The sequence below is a fragment of the Maylandia zebra genome, linkage group LG12, assembly GCF_041146795.1.
Source record: "Maylandia zebra isolate NMK-2024a linkage group LG12, Mzebra_GT3a, whole genome shotgun sequence".
NCBI lineage: Eukaryota > Metazoa > Chordata > Actinopteri > Cichliformes > Cichlidae > Maylandia > Maylandia zebra.
In genome coordinates this window covers 28,273,296-28,293,821 of record NC_135178.1, presented here as the reverse complement: position 1 = coordinate 28,293,821, position 20,526 = coordinate 28,273,296, and the positions used below count along the sequence as shown (strand labels likewise).

Below are 20,526 nucleotides of genomic sequence, written 5' to 3'. Positions count from 1 at the left end.
GAATTTATAATAATATAAACAATTATAGATGGTAACCTCTCTCTACCTCTATATTTTGGAGAAAGATCTAATCAGTTTTCTGTGTGTCAGAATGATTATTTTGTTTATTCCCTGACTGCAAAGACATAGGAAAACAATTTAATAAAAAACACAAAAACCTCACAGAGTTAACTATGATTTCTGTACCATACTGTTTTAAGTCTAACTGTAAAAATGCTAAAACAATGACTTATGCACACACTTCACACATTCACAAAATTGTAGTTTTCCACCGTGTGGTTACAATAACAGAAATTGTGTGAATTTATATGAGAGGTTCACTTAACCAAGTATAAACGTATTCATGTAAACCTGGAGCGCAGTAGTGACACACACTTTACAAGTATGTACTATTAAAGATGTTTTCATTGGCATAGCTATAAAAGTGGCATTAATCACACATTTTTAGACTTTAATGATAAAAGCTGTTATAGACTGAAATTTTAAAAAGTACTTGATTTAGATTAAAACATATTGGAAAGGATTTTGCCCAACCCCTTTCCACTTGAATAGTATATAAATGTATCTCATGAGCTTGTCTGGCAAAAGGCCTTGAAAGAAAACTTCTCCCGCAAACTCACAAAACAAGTTGAACTGAATTCTATTATTTAAAAAAAGGTGCGTTCAATTGTTTATTTGTGTCACCACCTGAATCTGATTTACACACCCTAACGTCTGCTAAACTATCCACCCACCAACTGTCCATTACCCTGCGAAGTCATTACTTGAAATACATTAAAATAATTTCCAGCAGAACTACATGCTTCAGTTTGATTATAATAGGTGAAAAACTACAAAAAGAGAGGTGGCACAGGTTACAGTTTTGATTAGAGGTTTAAAAATCTGAATTATTACCACACACAATATGTAAATACATACAATGTCCGGGAGATTACCTCCCAATACATCATCTACAAATACTGGTGCGCCATAATTTGATATGCACATGCGTTTTAACCTCATTTATTAATCATCCATCATCACATACAAACTCAAAACCAGGACTGCTGACTCCAAAGAAAACATGGAAAGGACAAGAGATCATTCAGTGTCATGGGGAGATTCATTAAAAGCATCACAACACAAACAGCACATAAGCAGAATGAGCTGTACGATCATGGCATGAACAAAGCAAACAGGAAAGTCTCAGCAGAATCCCCCAACATCACTCTGAATGCCCTGAAATTACATAAATTAATAGAATGGATGGAGGCAAAAAAATATGTGTGAAACATGCATGATTTTATGAAAAAGCAGCAGCCTAATGACCTTTTTTTTTTTTGCCTTAAAGGGACAGTTCACCCCAAAAATTGAACTTACAGATTTTTCCTTGTTTATTCATCAAGACAATTCTAGTACGAGTTGGTCAGATTGGGAAAAATCAGCTGTAGAAATGTTTTTGCCTTTAGGGTGCTTGAATCCTGTTGCTTAGAGTTCCTCAAAATACATTTTAAAATTCAGATTTTTCTCTTTTACTATGGACATTTAGCTCCATTTTATTTAAGATTATAGACAGCACTACAGGCCGGAGGGAAAATTTGTATGTCCGACTTCAGGGTGAGTCACACCTTCAAAGTTTACCCACAACTTTGCTCCCATTTTCATCCTAACCACTTCTAAAGTTACAAATATTAAAAATTCAAGTAAACTCCTGCATTCCCCAAAAAGTAAACAAGTACCCCCAAAACATCTGTCAAAGAAATTCAGATACGATTTCTCTCCTCTTGTCTCATTTTTAAAAATTTTTTTGACATTATCCACACACGTCTTCACTTTTGACTCCACCAACAATTAATCCACTGAGTAAAAAGAAATGACACGTTTCTTTCTGAGGTTAAAAAAAATGCAGCATGCCATATTTGTTTGTTTACAAGTGAATACACTGGAAACAATCAAACAAACAAAACGTAGATTCAGGAAGGAAAAAAAAAAAAGGTTACATGACAGAGAGCATACACCATAACATGCAGCATACACTTCATTCATGAACTGAGAGGAACATAGTAAACAAAGGCACAAAAATTATCCGCTTTCTTTATGCCAAGTTTGGTCTGTAACCACTGAGATCCAGCTGCTTTTATGCTTGGGTTAACCGTGCAAAACTTTGGCCGGTTCAACACACAAACAGAAAAAAATATACATTAAATAAATAAAAACTCAAAATACGCCCAAACCACAAATTGTAGCGTTAAATGTCTCAGATTACGATCGATGAGTTTACATGCTGGAGAGAAAAACCTGGCCAGCAGGAGCACTGGGAGGGTAGCACCATCGCCTGGAGAGGTTAAAACAGTACCTACAGTACCCCATCTACAGTAAGCCTGAGAAGACTCGTTTAATTCGCTTTACAGTTACGGTGACTTGGAATAACGTGATTGGCTGAGCTGTCCTGTTACACCAGAGATGATTTTATCATTTAAAGCAAAGCAGGCACTGGAAAAACTGAGAAGCGTAAAGCAGCACTGCTACATCAGGATGTTAATATCGTGGAGGACTTTTTACAGAGAAGTTTTGTTTTTTTTAAAAAATCAATAAATGGAAACATTGAACATATATTATAGGAAGACAGAAAGTTTTAAAGCATTCGATAAAGTAAAAATAAACAAGCGTGATCAATATGTTTACGTGAACTTGGCTTTAAATGCAAGAGGAGTGCTTAGTTGTTTGCACTCCTGAAAGTTCATTTAACAGAATCACTTGGAGGTGTTATATACTTTTAATCACTAAACCCAATATATGCTCAAAACCAAAACAAATACTGTTTTCCTCTGTGCCACAGAGCTTCACTGCTGTCCAAAAACTACTGGAATGTTATATGTGTATTCATCCGCAGCTGAAAATAGTCCCTATTAATTGCACTTTTGTTTTAACAACAGTGCTCAGCAATTTAAGAAGGTTTTACCTATAAAGTATTGACTTTTTTTCAAAGTTTTACATCATCAAAGCATCAAAACACCACAGAAAAGATGGGAAAGTCAAAGTAATATTTAACTCGTTGTTAGCTATGATTTAATCGTGGGACCAGCCAACATCAAGCCAGGCTGTTTAAACTGAAAGGCTGTTGCTGCCACTGCACTTTATGGCAGCATAAAGTTAATTTCACATTCTTAATTTGCAGGTATAACAAAGACAATCCTGTGTCTTTACCCAATTCCTTATCAAAAACAACAAAATGTTTACCACAAAGTATCTTAGTGTTGTGATATGCTATAACAGGCATCATGACAGATGCAGTTTTACCCAGTAACCCCAAGAGAGACATGGTCTGGTGGTCAGTAGCATCTAAGCTCAAAAGTTCCATTACACTGGATCATTTAATCACATCTTACTGTCTGTGTCATCATGTCATAACATGTTTCTCTGAGGTTTTACTAGGTGTGTTTGTGCTATTTTGATCTGTGAACAGAAAGGACAGTCAAGGACTTTGACCCCTAACAAGCTGATGTTTGCTCCCAGTGTTTGTTTAAGCCTGAGCCAGCTCCAAAACCACAAAGACTGAAACAGATGGTGAAAAATCCTCAGGCATTGAGTTTCGATTCTTCTCACCAGAGGAGGCGTCTATGCACAGAAATGAACCTCAGAGTGCGGTTAGCTTCCCTTTAAGCCTCAATCCTGCGTCTTTACAAAGTTGCAAGTTTACAAAACAATCACAAAGTGATTCTCACATGAGAAACTCTTTCACAGCAGCTGAGCCAGAGACTGATGAGTGGTGGACTGTTTGTACAGTGGCTGTGTAGATAACCTGCTCAGCTGTTGTGAGTAAAGTATGTGATCTATAGGCACAATACACAGAGTGTGCAGAGCTGGGCTGGAGAACAGCATCATGATAATGAGATACCCCATCTGTACCCAGCAAACATTTCAATACTGAATAACTGTCACAGCGGAATTTTCAGACATCAAGTCACAGTTGGAAAAATACATGAGGTTACCGGACATCATTGTTAGACTTTCTGGTAAGAGAAAGCTTGTGTTCAAGATTTTTTTCCCCACTATCTCCTTATTGATGAGAATAAAACAAAAAAGTGTCTCGAGAGGAGGAATCAGGAGAAAAAATAATCATGTCGTGTGACCTCTTTCTTTTCCTGAGCGTTCCTGAGTCTATGACACTGACATCGAGGACAGGGAGGAGATAATTGTAAAAGTTCAATGCATAAACTTCACTGTGCCACAAATGAAATACAGTTTAGATGCAGAAAACTGTAAAAATATAAAGTGTTTTTGCAGTAACCCGATTTGTTATTCCTCACTTTACAAGAGGCTGTCTGACCTTGCCTCTATTCTGCGTTGAGACAACACTGACATACGTCTGTCTACGGTTTAGTTTTTGTGGTCGTACTGCGACCTCTTTTGACCTGTTTGCTGGGTAATTACGGGACTAGAAACCTGCTAGACACCTGCTAATGTGCTAGTGTAGCTCTCAAGGGTTTCAGAAACAATGTAGGAGAAAATTTGAATCGGTAATTGATGCAAATTCATTCCAGAAAAGAAACTGTGTATCATGTCTCCCTCTACAAAAAGAAAACCCAGAGAATACATAGACAATGATTAATGATCAACTTAAATACCGATATGCTGCCCAGCCCTAAAGAGTGAAAAAACAGTATTACATGGATTACTGTGCAACTCAGTTTAAATGACACCAGCAAAGAGGAAAATGCAGTTACAGCTTTTCTACATGGGCAGGATGTAGGTGGAGTTGGCCAGCTTGCGCTCCTGTGCGGCAGGAACAGTCTCTCTGTGACGCAGAGGTCTGTGGCAGTCTGGGTCCCGAAGGGGAGGGTAGTGCTGCCTGTAGCACAGCCAGGCGAAGGCGAGACCCAGCAGAGACCCCACCAGCACATCTGCATAAAGGAGACACATAACAACACGGATAAGAACTTTTGCTAAATTAGTCCCTTATTTACATTATGCACTATTATACACTATATATGGACATAACTAACACAAGCACCTGGGTTCATCATGCAAATGTGATAAGTTACCCAAACCTACCTGGCCCTGTGTGAAAAAGTCATTGCCCGTAAACCTAAGCTGCCACCCTTCACAGCAAGAACTGCAATCAAACATGTATGATAACTGACAATGAGTCGTTCACATTGCTGTGGAGGTGATGTGCCCCACTCTTCTATGGAGAATTGTAATTAAGTCATATTGAAGGGTTTTCAATGATGAGGAGCCTGTTTAAGGTCATGCGACAGATGTGAATCAGTTTTAATCCAGATTCTGAGTAGGTCATTCCAAAACCTTTCCTTTTTCACATTTTCTGATAGAGAGCAGAATTCATGCTTCCATCAGTTGCAACAAGTTGTGAAGGTCCTGACGCAGCCCCAGACCATCACACTACCACCACCATGTTTAACTGTTGTTATGACGTTCTTTTTACTAAATGCTCTGTTAGTTTTATTCAAGATTTAATGGGACTCAAAAATGTCAAAATCACGACTGTCACAGAATATTTTCACATAAATCTTGGAGATCATCAAGAAGTGTTTTTGGCAAATGTGAGATGAGATTTTGTGTCCTTTTTGGTCAGCGTTGGTTTTCACCTTGCCAGAGACATCCATAGATGTTTGTCTGGGTTCTTTTGTGACCTTCTTCAATGAGTCATTGATGCAATCTTGGAGTAATTTTGGTAGGCTGGCCACTCCTGGGAAGGTTCACCACTGTTCACCAAGTTAATTCATAACTTAACAAGGGGCTAATTACGTTTTCGCATACAGACAGCTAAGTCTGGATAACCTTCATAAATAAAAGCGTTTGATAGAGATTTGTCTTTAAAATAGTACCCAAAATTTGTCAGCTAAAAAAGCCAACTACTTACAGTATTTTGCAGTGTTCAGACCAAGCAAATTTAACAGACCTTGCCAGTGGTGTTTGTAGTCGCAGGTTCTGGAGAGGGCGATCACAGCTGCAATGAGTAAAGGAGTGAGGAAGGCACACAGCCGCCACGCTCGGCCTTGGCCCGCTGCTGTGAAGCAGCGCAGCTTTCCTGCAATGTAGAGCGCTGTGAAGCCCAAACCTGCAAAGGCAACTGCAACGAAAGAGAAAGAAACGGAAGGGATGAAATAGAGCCAGAGGAAGTTTTATGCCACAAAATGGGAAATCAGAGCTGAAATTATAGCACTGCACTGAATCCCCACCAGTTAATGATGTGGTCTGCACTACTCTGCTATTAAGAGGCTGAAAAATCTCATACAGTTCCCTTTCTTGAAAGGGCAGAGAGACTTCAGCTGCGGAAGTCTACCTCACTGAGATGTGCAGTTGCATTTCTGATTTTTTTTTATGTTCATAGATTTAAGGCAGTACTATAACTCAGGCATGAGTCTAACAATGAAATAAGAGCCTAAAGGCTATTACACACTTGGATACATGTGCATTGAGATATACGCCCCCCGGCCTCACTCTGTGCCTCCATTTACTTTTCTTGTTGCCTGCTGATGAAAATGTACCAGCTCTGCAGCCATAATTGACCATAACAGCCTCTTACAGGAAGAATGCCCGCTGGGAAAGCTCTTTCTGCCTTCCATGATGACATCTGGGTCACCACTGCATCGCAGCTCCAGATTCATCTGACCGTCTGGGAAACAGCGGTAGAAGAAGTCTGGTCGTGGCCTGAGGATGTGACACAGAATGAACATGGAGGACAAATGTGGAGCTTCTGGTTAAAGTTGAATGTGCTATGTAATCTAACATGCTTACCTGCCAACTACAAGTTTGATGACATTGGTGAAAACTCCGTTCAGCACTAGAGTCAGAGTCACAGCTGGATGACAGGGGGAAACAGAACTGAATCATGAAAAAGATAAATCAACTCAAAAAGCCAGCCCACACATTTAAATGCGACAAACCAAAAAGCTCTTTTGCACGAGTTTCCTACCCAGTGAGGCTTCCTTCAGATCACCACGCTCCGACTTATTCAGGAAGGTGAAAGCCAGGATTACAATCAGCGGGGTGCAAACCGCCACACTCTGTAACAGATCAACAAAAGAGGAGATCATAACAATAATAATTGTAAATCCTCTCCATCTGAGACTGGACACACACACACACACAAAACTCTCCACAGATTCAATATTAAAATGTCTAACGTTACAGCAGTGAAAAGCACATTTACAGCCTCTATGGAAAGTTTACCCCTTTAACAACCCCTGCTGTATGGTGGGTGATTTACTTATAACTCATAAATATGCTTACTGGTAGAATTTAAAAACATGGGGCTGTTTTTGGGTAATTAAACTAGATTTCTCCATAGTTTTATTTATTTTTTGCTGCTAAGACCTTTTAGACCATTTTCAAAATCATATTATTGGACATATCAAATACCCCATTGTGCAGTACAGCTTTCGTCCTATGCTGATGTTTTAGGACTCCTAAAACTTTCAGGATAATAGACCAGCCGTTTTTAAGGAAATCAAGACTGGTTAAACTGGGTAAACTTATTTCTTCTCCACACTCCACGCCTCTAAAAGTTTTGAGCCAGTTTATCAAACGTCTCAAAACTCCCCTCTGGAGTCACAGGGGGACTTTACAATTTTGTCCACGTGTTGGACTTGTTTAAAGTGATTTCCCCTGTGAGAGCTCAGTCACACTCAGTAAATATTAACTCTACGTCATCAGAACAAACAACAACTGTAAACAAAAGATTTTCATGATCATATAGCTACGTTCTTGATGTGCATCAAAACATACCCAAACTAAAAAGACAAGATGTTCATTTAATATGTAAATTAACCATCATGCGGTTTAATTTTAAAGCTAATAAAAATCCAGAGAGTTATGATATATTATGAATATTTTTTCTCACAGAAATATGAACTTATGGGAGTTAAGGTCCTAAAAAGAAACTTTACAATGATCCTACAAAACAGCAGAAAGTTAACGTGTTCCAATAAAGTACAAAAATGACCAGAGGGATTTTATTTATTCCAGTTTATCAAACAGCTATACTCACAAACATAAGAGAGGTGGGTACATGGTCCCTCTCCACGCGGTGGAATTTATACAGCCACATCTCCTCTGCCTGAATCTCACGGTAGAAAGGAGGAAGCTGCTCCGTCACACTGAGCAAAGCACAAATGGTGTTAAGGTGGTGTTTGCCCACAATAAAACAAAATGCTTGCATTCAGATGTTGTGCCTGTCCCAGGGATAACTTACAGGAACACCACCAACAGCGCTAGCCGGATGGAAATTTCCGACAGGAAACCACGCAGCAGCCTCCTCTTCATTTTGTTTCTCGGAGTGGACGTCAGTCAACAGCAAACATCTTCACTCCACCATCTTTTAACTTAACTGGGACTAAAGACAATGGAGAGCTGAGTTTTAGTTTTACTTTAATTTAGATGTTGAAAGAAAAACAATGAAACCTAAATAGATGAGAAGATTATTGATTTTTTTTTTTAAAATAGTTTCAGTGATTTATGCAAAATACTTTAGTTACAAGTATGTGCATTACAAACAGCTGAAGTTATTCTGCTTTATTCTGTTGAGGTGGTACAGTTATTTCCTGGGCACCTCCTGGTGATACTGGTTAATATTTTGGGCTGTAAGTCTAGTTTTAACCTTAACATCTACAGCCAATCACCTGCCTCCATCTCCCCTTATCCTTACTATCCTCCTCTATCACACCAAATTTCCTTGACTACACCCATGAAAATTCCTTTGAAGTATTTCTCTTTTCCTCCTGCATGGCAGCTACATCTTCAACATCCTTTGTCCAGTATGCTCACTATTCCTCCTCTGCAAATGCCCAAATCATCTCGGTCTAACCCCTAACTTTATCTCCAAACACTCAACCTGAGTTGCCCCTCTGATGTACTTATTTCTAATCCATTCCATCACTCCCAATAAAAATCTTAACTCTACCACCTCCAGTTCAACCACCCGTCGTTTGAAATTAAGTTAAAAGATAACCCCGTTTACCAAAATGAGGGCATGAAACGTCACACGAAAGGTAACAATTCCAAGTTTCTCAAAATAATCACCATTAAAGCAAAGCTACTTACATTATTTATACATCCTATATACAGAAAAACAGCAAATATAAACGTTGTACTACAGTAAATATATGGAGCCCACTAAGTCCTGTAAGGTGATATTTTTTTATCTTATTACTTGTTTGATTAAGATAATCACTTGCTCGAAGAGATAAATAACTTGTTTGCACAAGATAAAAACCGTTGTGTAACTTGTGTCCACAATAAAATGCTCTCAAAAGCCAAATAACTTGATTTGCACAAGGTTAAAAACAACTCTATCTTAAGGGACTCCATAAAAATGGGGTGTATGTAAAATGATCTTGACACTTAACATCTGGTGTTGGTCTAAAGGAGGAGAAAATAATCTTGTAATCTTAATAAATACATGAGTGCACCATTCATTTGAAATCACAGGCAAAACGATGCCAAATGCGCCTGTTTGAGCTTATTATTTTAAAAGAAATGCAAAAAAAAAATAAAATTGATGACTCCCCCTCTTTACACATCGTATGTTCGCACAGATAAATACAGGTAAAGATGAAAAGGCTGTTTACATCAGTATTTACACTGACCACGTCTAAAATCTGGCATAAAGGCCAACATGCTGCAACTGTGCCCTCCACTTCCAGATGCTCTATATTAAAGAGGTTCCATTTGACCGGATATAACATAAACGCATTGAATTATGATCAGTGCCGTCGGTACAGAGGAAAATTATTATTTAAGTGATCTGTACAAAGTATACGTTAGCAGACTAAGCTAAGCAGAGCTAGCAACATCTGTCACCATAGACATCTGGCCGAATTTCCGCGTTGTCAAGCAAATTGACAAAAATTAACACTACTAACCTTAAACCGGAAGCTGTTCTTTACCTCTTTATCCTCATAGTTTACTCTTCTTGTAACATAAAGCAGGCCCCTAACTCTTCTGTGTCTACCGAAGGTGTAAGTCGCGCATTCTTAGATTTGAGAGAAACAGGGATGTCACGGAGGAGGAGGAGAAGGAGCGCTGCGTGAAGCTAACGAACACCGCACGCGCGTCTGGTGTGAGCTGTCAAAATAAAAGCCTTAAAAATGAAAGTGTTAAGTTAAATGCGGCTCAAAGTCCCGTCGTACTCTAGATAGATAGATAGATAGATAGATAGATAGATAGATAGATAGATAGATAGATAGATAGATAGATAGATAGATAGATAGATAGATTTTAAAAAAGCGAGTTGTAGTGAAGAATTGCGATTGTGTAGTTCACTGTGTACATTTTTTAAAAAGTATATTAAAAAGATGGCCAGCAATTATAAAACTGAGGTATGGTGACAGTTTATTACCTTTTCCCTGTGTGTTATTTAGTAACATTTGATTTTTAATCAAGGTATAAAAGTGTTAATTCAGTAATTTTCGATGGACAATTCTTTTCTGCTGTTTTGATTTTTTTTTTTTTTTTCGTTTACTTTTTTTCGGATGGGGGGTTGTAATGTTCTCATGATATAAATGCTTCACGGTGATCCACGTTCGTTCCAAAGGAGAAAAACATTTTCTTGATGTTTTGTAAACCGGAAGTTGTCGTAGATCAGTTTTTCCTGCTTGACACGTGGGATGCAAGAAGCCACGTCACGTTACGAATGGCCACCTAGAGGTTACAGAAGATGTCTGCATGATTTATTGCCTAAATGTTTGTTTCTTTACTGCTGCGTCTTCGTAAAATATTTCACTTTTTGCATAAGTTTAGCTCCACTTATTAAATACTCATCCATTCAAAGCTTCCCAGTTTATATTTCTAGGATTTTTATGTGTTTTGCCTGTTAATATGTTTTTACCGCACATTGAGGTAGGAGAAATAGCATTTCACTCATTGTATGGTTGTCCCGGACCAGTTACCAAGAAGGTAAAGTTCATTAAAATACACACTTAAAAATAATTGCCCCGATAATTCTCCAGAGCAAGATTAATATAAGTAAATAAAACTAAACAGAAACTTAATACTAGGTGTAAACTAAAAATGTTTTTATTAACTGAAATAAATATAAAAAATAGAATTTTGGGAAAGATGAAAACGATACTGCATCCTTACAAAACAAAATAAAAATGCTAAGGAAATGTCATGAATTTTTGGTCTTTATGACTTTGGTTAAATCTTGTTATCAGGCACCAGCCTGATTAGGGTTGATTGAGACTCTATATATGTATATAACTGAGAGGCTTAAATCTGCCCCTTACAAACACTCCAGTCTGGGTCTTCATATCAGGTACACAGAACCTTAGATGAATAATGACAAATTTGCCAAAATGCAGAAGCAGTATGTGGACAGACTTAGACACACCATTACTGCTTCTATATTATCTCAATACAGCTCTTCTCTCTCAGACTTTTAGGCTTACTTGTGGTTCCTCAGATATTTAAAAGTAGAATGGGAGGCAGATCCTTCTGCGTTCAGGTCCTCCTTCCATGCAACCAGATCACAGTTTGGATTCAGGAGACAGACCCCTCTCTGCCTTTATGACTAGCCTTAAAACGTTCCCTTTTTGAAAAAGCATATAGTTAAAACTGGATCAGGTGACCCTCAACCCTAGGCCGCTGGGGGGTTCCTATGGTACGTTGTTCTTCTTCACTCACCTCTTTTCACTCTCTATGTATAGGGGTGGCTGTAGCTCAGGTAGAGCAGCTCTCCTACTACTTGGAAGGTTACATAGAAAGAGCATAGAAAAAAATGGGCGAATGAGGCAAGTTGTGTAACTCTTAAAATGATCAGATAGTGGCAAAGAAGTTATACAAGATGCATTCCTCAGTTAGCATGGTAAATGTAAAAATTCACAACAGTATGTGCTGCTAGGAGAAAGTTGAAAATGTTGAAAAAAGTGGAGATGTCTGAACACAGCAGGACGTTTGGAGAAATCCAAACACCTTATATCAAACATGGTGATGATTGGTGCTTGTTTAGCAGTCACTTAGTCAACTATAAGCCTCTGTTTACCAAAGTACTCTAGGGTCTAATGTGAGGTCATAAATAAAGCTTGGCTGAAATTGGGTCATGCAACAAGACAATGATCCAAAGCACAAAATCTACTATATAATAACCTGACCTCAACCCAATTAAAATGTCTGAAATTGTAAGGAATGGGCCAAAATTCCTCCATTATGCTTTGAGAAACTGATAAACTCATACAGATCATGATTACTTTAAGTTATTTCACACTTGCTAAAGGCAGTTCTACAATCACACGCTACTTTTGGATTTTAGTTTTTGACATTAACATCCTAGGACCTGGAGTCCACATATGTGGACATCACATTTTAGGATGTCTAGACCAAAATACTTAATTTTCCTCTACAAGGCCTGATATCCACGTACAAGGACATTATGCTGCCACTGTTCTATCAAAATAAATGTCCTCATATGTGGATCTCATTTTTAAGGAACAAAATTCAGTAAAAAAAATTTTTTTTTAAAATCTGGTAATTTTTTGTTTTTACATTCATCAGGTACCAATCAGCTCAAATAGCAAAGAAAATTTTAAAATGCATGCCATGAAAGAGTTTGGGTCTTAGAAGGTTAATAGCATGATCTATTTTCTCTTTGCCACGACTGTATAATAACTCCACTGCAGAGTGGTAAGAATTTGCCCCTGGATGCATTTTGCTCTGGTTCACTTTGTTCTCACCAAGCAATAAAAAAAAAAGAAGCCACACACAGTGGGAGTGTTTCACTGAGACAGAGTACAGCTTTATTAAAGTCAAACTTCAGGCATGTCTGAACTCTTCAAACTCAACTTTCGAATGAAAAAGGACAGAATCAATATCCTCAAATAAAAAGACAGTCATGTACAAAAAGAGTGTCGTCTCAACAGTCACACACATTTAGAAGCAGAATTTTACAGGCAAAAAGAGCACGCCACAGTAACAAGATCCTATGCAAGTTCAATGCAAACTATTTACAAGTTCTTCAACAATAATGTAGTATGCAGTAACACAGATTGAACAGTAATTAACATGGTATTTTGTGTTCATCCACTTTTTAATTGAAGCAACACCAAGAGAGATAGATATGACCCCAGTTAGAGTTACTGTAAGCAATTTTACTACAAGTAAAAAGAGATCATGAGTGCTTATGAAGGTGAATTTATTTATTTATTCCAACACTATTTGACAGCATGTTAATTAAAAAAAACCCAAAAAAACCCCAAAATGACAGTCGGCAACATTGCACAAAACACAAAAGACATTACAGTGAACTGAAACATGCCCTTTGACACAGAGACAGGGGGTGGAAAACAAAATAAAATCCTCCTTAGGCGTATTTAAGGGCCACTTAAATGAGAGCAAACATGCTGTCTCTTCAAACCAAAACATACACACCAGACAGTTTCTGAAGTAACTCAGATGAACACTTAAATAATACTGCTGCTTTGTCAGGCAGGAGGTACGGGAGAGGACAAACTGGCACAAAAAAAATGAGCGCGATCATGCGATCTGCAGGTGCGAAGGAAAATAAAGGCCGTTCGGTTTTGCAGAATCTCTGTGCAATACAATAAAAAAACCCAAAAAAAACAACCAAACAAAAAGACATTGGCAATAAGTCGTTGTCTGGAAGCATGCAGTTCAGCTAAGCAACAGAAAAAAAACAGAAGCTTTAAGACAAGTTTTATCATCATAAATGATCGCTTTTGCTTAAGCAGATAACACGAGTCAGGGATGCCTACGGTTCGATAATCATACACGTACGAAACCTGTGCTCAAAAAAACCCCAAACCTAAGCAAACAAACAGTACATCAATAAATTAAAAAAGAAAGAAACTAAAGTTTAGACGCACAGACCTTTTGGAGTACACAAATAGGTGCTTTAGTCATGGACCTACTTGATTATCAAGGAATACAGTTGTAAAAAGAAAAGAAAAACTAGAAGTGCTTAATTGCATTAAAAACAAAACAAATACAACTATCCCCTTTTTTTCGCCTCCAGGAATCCCATCTTAAAAAAGGCTTCCTGAAAGGCACAAAACAACAGGAATTATAGGAAAGAAACTGCCGAATGCAGAAGAGTGAGAGACTTTAACTTGAAGGGGGCAAAAAGTTCATAGTTCAAGCTTTTCTATGCATTTCTGAATGCACATCAATCAATTAAAACAGAAGTCTGACCCCAAAAAGTTCATTTCCCCGTGGTCGAATTAAATCTGACTTTAACGTCCCCGTTTTCACAAATATCTGTTGTTGGACATTAAAAAAAGTCAGGTGATTATCACAGCGAGTGAGTAGGCATCAAGTGTCCTGCCTCAAACTTTGCCTAAACTAATCAGGCCTTGTGTTGTGTGCCACAAGCGAGAATCAGTGAGAATCAGTGTCCAGAGGTCGTTCAAGGCCTCACACTTAAACTGAAATCCTGTAGCGCACAGAAACCGGACTTGTGCATATTAACATAATTTGTCAATGAACGGTGAGTATTTTCAAACAACTAAAACACGTCTAGTACGTCTTAGTTTTCTGCATTCGGAGGCTTTTATTCTTTCTCCCTCATGATTTACAGCCAGCTGCCAGTTTATTAGGCAAAACCAACAACAACCCACACTGCTATCAGGCCTGAAATAAAATTTTAAAGAAAGCTATAATGCTCAGCTTTTGTTTTTAGAGGTGGCAAATTTTTTAGAGCAGGGTGTCAAACAAAAGGCCCGGGGGCCAGAACTGGCCTGGCAAAGTCTCCAATCTGTCCAGCTTTGGAAATATTGAGGGGATAAACTTTTGGACTTTTAACTGTGTTTTTACAGTTACTAAGTATCAAAGTGGGCTGCATGTGGCCTTTGATGTATAATAAGTTTGACATCCCTGTTTTAGAGGCCGGAGAATAAAACTGTCCATTTAGAAGCTGTAGCGTAACAAGAGGCTGGATACAATCCCAGCTGGTGACTGGGCAAGAGGTGGCGTAGAGATCATCCTTTCAGATATTTACCCACGATTAATCTATCAGCATCGACATCTGAACGAGTTTACGACTCATGCAATCCCACTAAAGATTAGGACTGCACATGCTCCTCAGCTCAGTAAAGAATACCTTAAACAACAATATAAAGAACATAATGTCATTTTAACTCACTGGCTCAGTTTTTATTAGCACTTAAAATAAAAACATTCGTCTGCGAAAACAGATCTCTCTTAGTGATGTACCAGTGTGGGTAGACTGAAGTCAGCCTCAACAACACTCAGGTAAACAAGAAAAAAAACAACAACAAAAAAACGCACCTGAGTGTCAGCACCTTGAAGCCCTGTATGTTTCATATCATGTCTGAAAAAGGCTCCATTTATTCTACTGTCATCAACATCAGTAGAAAAATAATGAGCATTATAACCTCCTCGAAGTTTCATCCCAGTTCTGAAGTTCTATCTAATAAACGGGCAACTGAGTGTTTAAAAAGACCCTAAATCACCTAAATTGATTGGAAACATTGGCACCATTCTACCCTGTTGCACTTTTTTTTTTTTTAAAGAGAAAATACATCTTTTAAGGGCACAAAAAACAAAACAAACATCAGTGTAACTGACAAAGCAAGGCGCGATCACAGAAAAGCTTCCTTCAGTGACAACCACCTGAGTCCGGGCTGCAAAACCTGCTCTGAAACAGAAACTTTACATTCCAATACTGAAGTGCTTCACACTGCTTTTAAACACCAATTACAGTGAGTCACGACACAGGCTGATGAGCAGCGGCTGTTACCGGATGTGGAATCATTACACCAAATGTTTTAAAAAAAAAAAAAAAAAAAAAAAAAAAACAAGAAAAAGAAAGAAAATACAGGTATATTACGTAAAACTCCCCATATGTTTTTTTAAGCCTATTTCCTTACAGAGGGAGACAAGTTACTGCACTGGTGTTTGAAAAAGAAATTGGTATAAAATGTGGTGCAATAAATACAAAAATTTGAGATTTGACGATGAGCGATTAAAAACACTGTACAGAAGTTTGTACATTATACTGGACTGAACTGTTGTTACACCATTACGTCTCCATATAAAGCCCAGCCTTAAGAGTTTTCTCAAGCTGGAAAATGAAGAAGTGTCTCTGGAGGACACGGAGGACATTTTTTTTTGTTTTCTTTTTTTTTTTTTTTTGGACGAAGCTGGGTTGGCAGTCTTTCCTACTTGTGTGCCAAAGAAAAATGTAAAAGAAAACAAACAATAAAAGAAATATGAAACAAAAATAAAATAAAATAAAAACAGCATTTAGGCCACTTTCCTCAGAAGAAACAAGCCACACCCAGCGCTCACCACGTTTCTGACCGAGAGGCAAAAAGTTACAACACAGTTTAACTTCCAATAATACAAGAAGAAGAGGTATCCATTTTGAAACACTTGTCATATGTTCTTTTAATATACATTTCTGTATACGTATGACCTAGCTAAGGTGAGTAGCAATGAGCCGCGTGAAAGTGCTTTTCAGAAAAAGTCTGGCAAAAAAACCCAAATCCCCGAAAACAAAAAAGCCGTCACAGTACGCCGAACCGAAACAACCGAAGTGGACTGCATCTGGGCAGTAGTAACTACAGCTAAAAACCCAAACTTAAGGCTTATTAACACTTCTTTAAGACAGCACCAGTGATCACAAGCTGGGCCCCTCCATCTACTTTGCAAATAACTAATTGGAGGAAACATGAAAACATAGCTTTAAAGAAAGAATTTTTAAAAAAAGGATCTGTCTTGTTTTTTTTTTTTCAATTATTATTACAAAAAAAAAAAGAAAAAAGAAAAAGCTTTTCCATCTTCCAAGAACAATCAGAGAGGTGAGGCTCCGCCCCCTCCTGATCTTTTTAGTATTTTACAATATTGTGAGCCAATTATGTACACAATGGCGAGTGAGACTGGCAATATGAAAATCACAAGAACTTCTGAAATGTCATACCATTTCACTATATACCATTATATTTCACCTTAATAGGACTATTTTCACAAGGAGGTCTGCGTAATGTTCAACACCTAAACAAACATAATACACCACTCACTGAGATGAAGTGAGAGAATCTGTCTGTAAACATTAACAAACATAGATACTGTATATAATTATATTTATCTATACCCATAAGCATATTAAAACCATGTTTAAGGAAGGTTGGAATGTAGTGTGGTCCTGGAAAAAAACAAATTGCACGAAATTGGTCATTTCCCCGCCGCTCCTTTTCTCTAACAGATAAAGAGGATGACAGATCACGAGAAAAGCTGGCTCGTCTCCATCCTAAAGCCACCCTGTGTGTGAGACCACAGCTTACAGCAGGTAAACAAGGAGAGGAGCAGCTTGGTGGTGATGGAGAGCTTCAGCTCCCACATCCTTTTCCTCCTCTCTGCCCCTTCCTCCACCTCACTCAGTGAGTTCTTCAAAGTGCCAGGAACTGGAGACGTGACGACGCTTACACTGCTTTAAAAAGAAAGAAAGAAAAAAAAAATAGCAGTAAAAATTTAAAAACAACATAATGAGGTGGTGGCCTGGGCCCTCAAGTGGGCGCAGGCGAGCTGCAGAGAGTGTAAGTAGTGGTGTTTTATGGCAAGACAGGAGGGAAAACGGTGCCTGATGATTTCTGGTCCTTCTCCTACTGTCGCCACAAAACAGCATCAAGGTGTTCGTCAGCGTGTCTCAGCTCTGAGTTGCGGCCATCACATGTGTCAAAAAAAAAAGAAAAAAGCACTGTATTCCCTGTTGTAGTGCACTGCTTAGGATCAGAGGTGGATTGGAGCACACTTTGCAGGGAATGAGGTATTAAGGGTTTTATCACTCCGTGGCCGGCTGGCCTGACTCCGGCTCCTCTTTGACTCTGACGGGGCTCTGAGCGGAGCGCCGCTGCTGGGTGGAGCTGGATTTGGCCCCCAGGGGACTGAGCGGGTTGTGGCTGGAACAACAGAGGCGGTCGTCCAGGGAGGAGGTGGTGAGCGCCCCCGCCTCATGATCCCGGCAGAAGGAGCGAGGGCAGAAGTCACAGAGAGACGAGGCCGGGTTGCTGCAAACGCTGCAGTCATGCCACGGGCATTCCCACCGCCCTGGAGACAGGAAATGGGTTAATTACAGACGCATCAAGTCAGAGAACTGAAAAAGGAGATTATTTAAAAATAAATATCACATATAGCCCACCACATCTGCAGTCCACTTGACATGTCAATCACAACTCTGATCATCACACTTCGTGTTTTCTTTGATTGGGAAAACTGGTGTAAAGCATGTGAACCAGATTACAAATGAGTATGTGCTGATCTTTGATATAGATTAGATAGAACTTTATTAATCCCTCGGGTGGGTTCCTCTGGGAAATTCGATTTCCAAAAAAGCATAGGCCCAGGACGAGCCTTCCTGTTAACTGTCACACTGCTGAGAGATCGTCATCTAGACACTAATTCAGCACAGAAGTCAAAACAGACGGATAAAGGTAAAAAGTGTCCAATCAGTGTAACATCTACCTCCACAGAGTAGCTTAATTTTTATATGCTCCATTACATTTCTGATAAAAACAAAAGCTTTAAAAGTAAATGGAGTGGATGTCTCTCCCTGCCTCCTTCAGACACTTCTGCATCTGTGTCCCAGCTACAAATCCAAAATGGAAAGCTCATGGAAAACTGATGCATAAGGACAGCATACAGGGGTGGATGGGAACAGTGACTTAAATGCTGTGCTTTCCACCACCTTTGTCGTTTTCCTGCTGTGCTGATTTTTTTATGTTGTGGAGTGAACTGATTTTTGAGGACAGGAGTTTCCAACCTCAAAAAGAGATCCCAAACAAAAACTTGAGCTGTCAATGAGATGATTTACAGAACAGGAAATTCTTCTAATATCCTGTCCTAATACATCTGCTTTAATTTCCGGTACATTACTGATAACATAGTATTATAGAGAAGGTTTGAAAGTACAGACAGCCAATTAAAAAAAAAAAAAAAAAAAAACCCTGGAAAACTGCAAGAAACTGACCTGCAGAAACGTTTCAGGAGCAACACAAACTAAACAAAAGCATGCAGAAAGTCATTTCTGTCGTTACCGTATGGCGGTTTGGTGAGGTTGAGACACAGCAGGTGATACGCTTTTGGGCAGTCCTTCCTGTCACACATCACCAGCTCTCCTCCTTTTCCGCAGCAGAAGCAAAAGTACTCGTGTGTGTGTTTGCCCTCCGGCCGCAGTTTCCGCTTCTTCTGCTTCATCTTTGCATTCCTGGCCTTTTCCTCTTTCTCCGTCACTGCAGCACTCTGCAGGAAATATGATAAAACAAGAAAGAGGTATCAAACACAGGTTCCAAACTTGGCTGCTCCTTCTTAGGTACTCTGAATTTTAATGGGGATGACAAACATTCTCACCGATGGCTGGACCCCAAGAAATCCAGAGCAGTTGTCTGATCCACAGTGACACGACGTTCTCCTGTTGCCCACACAGTGCAGATTGTAGTTAAACGTCAGCTCTGTGCCTGCAGGGACACCAGGGAGAAGAGCAACATTAAATGGGAATCATCCAACTTGCTCTCAGTACATTTAATATACATGAAGGAAAATGTGTGTCAGAGCTGCAGATTAACTCACCAGCCTCGATGTCACAAAGGGCAAAGATTCCAATACGAACGTCGCCGTTTACCGTCCACTTCTGGGTTTCGCAGTTTGGGCTGCAGCTGTGGTTAATAAACCGAGACGAGTTTCCTTTTGGGCCAGCGTCGATGACACGATCCTACCGGGAAGACGTGAGTATTAAGACACCAGAGTTTAGGAAATGTTCTTCTGTGGACGATTTATGTATCAGGGATGTTATGTGAACTGACCCCAAATTGGACAAGGAAATGAATGGATGAACAAATAAATGGGACAGTCAAGGACTGAAAAATTAAATCAATGAGGAAGTGAAAAAAAAACAAAACAATTTAAGATCACTGAAAAGTATGTTGGAGTCTTTTGGGGGCGTTTCTAATGGATTATCTGACTAATATTACAACTTGTTGTATGTTACCTATTGTTACCTGTTGTATGTTATCTATTGTTGTTAGCATTGTGTATCCTGAGTGTCCAGTAAACGTCACAGATGTTACCTTGGTGAGGGTGAGCATGTAGAAGTTGGTCACATGATTTTCATGGGCACGTTTGATTCGCTGCTGGCACTCTTCTGAGTCTATCACCTCTCCCACATACTCGGCCACAAAGTCACCCTGCAGGAAACAACAAACACATTTATATTGTTTTAGTTATTACACAGACACGCACTTAAAAATTACTTATTGCTAGGAAGCAGACTGACAACAAATAACAAACACACATATGAGAACCACTGATTTGCTGAACTTTTACACTCTTGCCTGGCAGATGAAACTGATTTCTAGATTTTTGAATTTACATATCTAGAAACTGCTACTGCACTCAGATGTTTTTGTTTGTATGCAGAAGAAGATACTTATAGCATAAATGAACATATGTTAACAAATATCACAGACACTGGGGCGTTTAAAAGCTTTTCTGCAGGGTAGGCAGCTTGCAAGATTAATAAGAAGAGCTTTTATTGTAATCTATTCAGTTTTTTTA

General features: G+C 38.9%; 2 protein-coding genes across 6 annotated transcripts in view; both read right to left on the bottom strand.

Annotated features, from left to right (window-relative positions):
* Positions 1-986: 986 nt before the first annotated feature.
* Positions 987-10,040, bottom strand: plpp5 (phospholipid phosphatase 5). Of its 2 annotated transcripts, none has more exons than XM_004547040.3 (8): positions 9,867-10,040; positions 8,198-8,338; positions 7,994-8,102; positions 6,920-7,010; positions 6,742-6,805; positions 6,530-6,654; positions 5,903-6,073; positions 987-4,883 (listed from the first exon to the last, which is right to left on the bottom strand). In XM_004547040.3, exons 2-8 carry the CDS (start codon positions 8,266-8,268, stop codon positions 4,714-4,716), a joined length of 801 nt encoding a protein of 266 aa, XP_004547097.1. In that variant the 5' UTR covers positions 8,269-8,338; positions 9,867-10,040; the 3' UTR covers positions 987-4,713. The 2 variants fall into 2 exon arrangements, with proteins under 2 accessions (XP_004547097.1, XP_076747118.1); XM_076891003.1 differs by having other exon boundaries at positions 9,891-10,040.
* A 2,669-nt stretch (positions 10,041-12,709) lies between these two features.
* Positions 12,710-20,526, bottom strand: part of nsd3 (nuclear receptor binding SET domain protein 3) — a 28,295-nt gene continuing 20,478 nt past the window's right edge. For all 4 annotated transcript variants that reach the window (XM_012918002.3, XM_023152157.3, XM_076891002.1 and 1 more), the window contains 5 exons: positions 20,040-20,156; positions 19,543-19,684; positions 19,324-19,430; positions 19,011-19,215; positions 12,710-18,024 (listed from right to left, as the gene is read on the bottom strand). In XM_012918002.3, the coding sequence (XP_012773456.3) occupies positions 17,759-18,024; positions 19,011-19,215; positions 19,324-19,430; positions 19,543-19,684; positions 20,040-20,156 (837 nt within the window). In that variant the 3' untranslated portion in view covers positions 12,710-17,758. The remainder of the gene's footprint in view (positions 18,025-19,010; positions 19,216-19,323; positions 19,431-19,542; positions 19,685-20,039; positions 20,157-20,526) is intronic.

What these genes read in the sequence shown, in the direction of transcription:
- plpp5 (XM_004547040.3), bottom strand. Translation starts at nt 8,268, where the DNA reads ATGAAGAGGAGGCTGCTGCGTGGTTTCCTGTCGGAAATTTCCATCCGG. An exon ending in GCGCTGTTGGTGGTGTTCCT is followed by an intron (nt 8,103 to 8,197) that starts GTAAGTTATCCC and finishes TGCTTTGCTCAG; the next exon opens with TGTGACGGAGCAGCTTCCTC. An exon ending in TACCCACCTCTCTTATGTTT is followed by an intron (nt 7,011 to 7,993) that starts GTGAGTATAGCT and finishes GATCTGTTACAG; the next exon opens with AGTGTGGCGGTTTGCACCCC.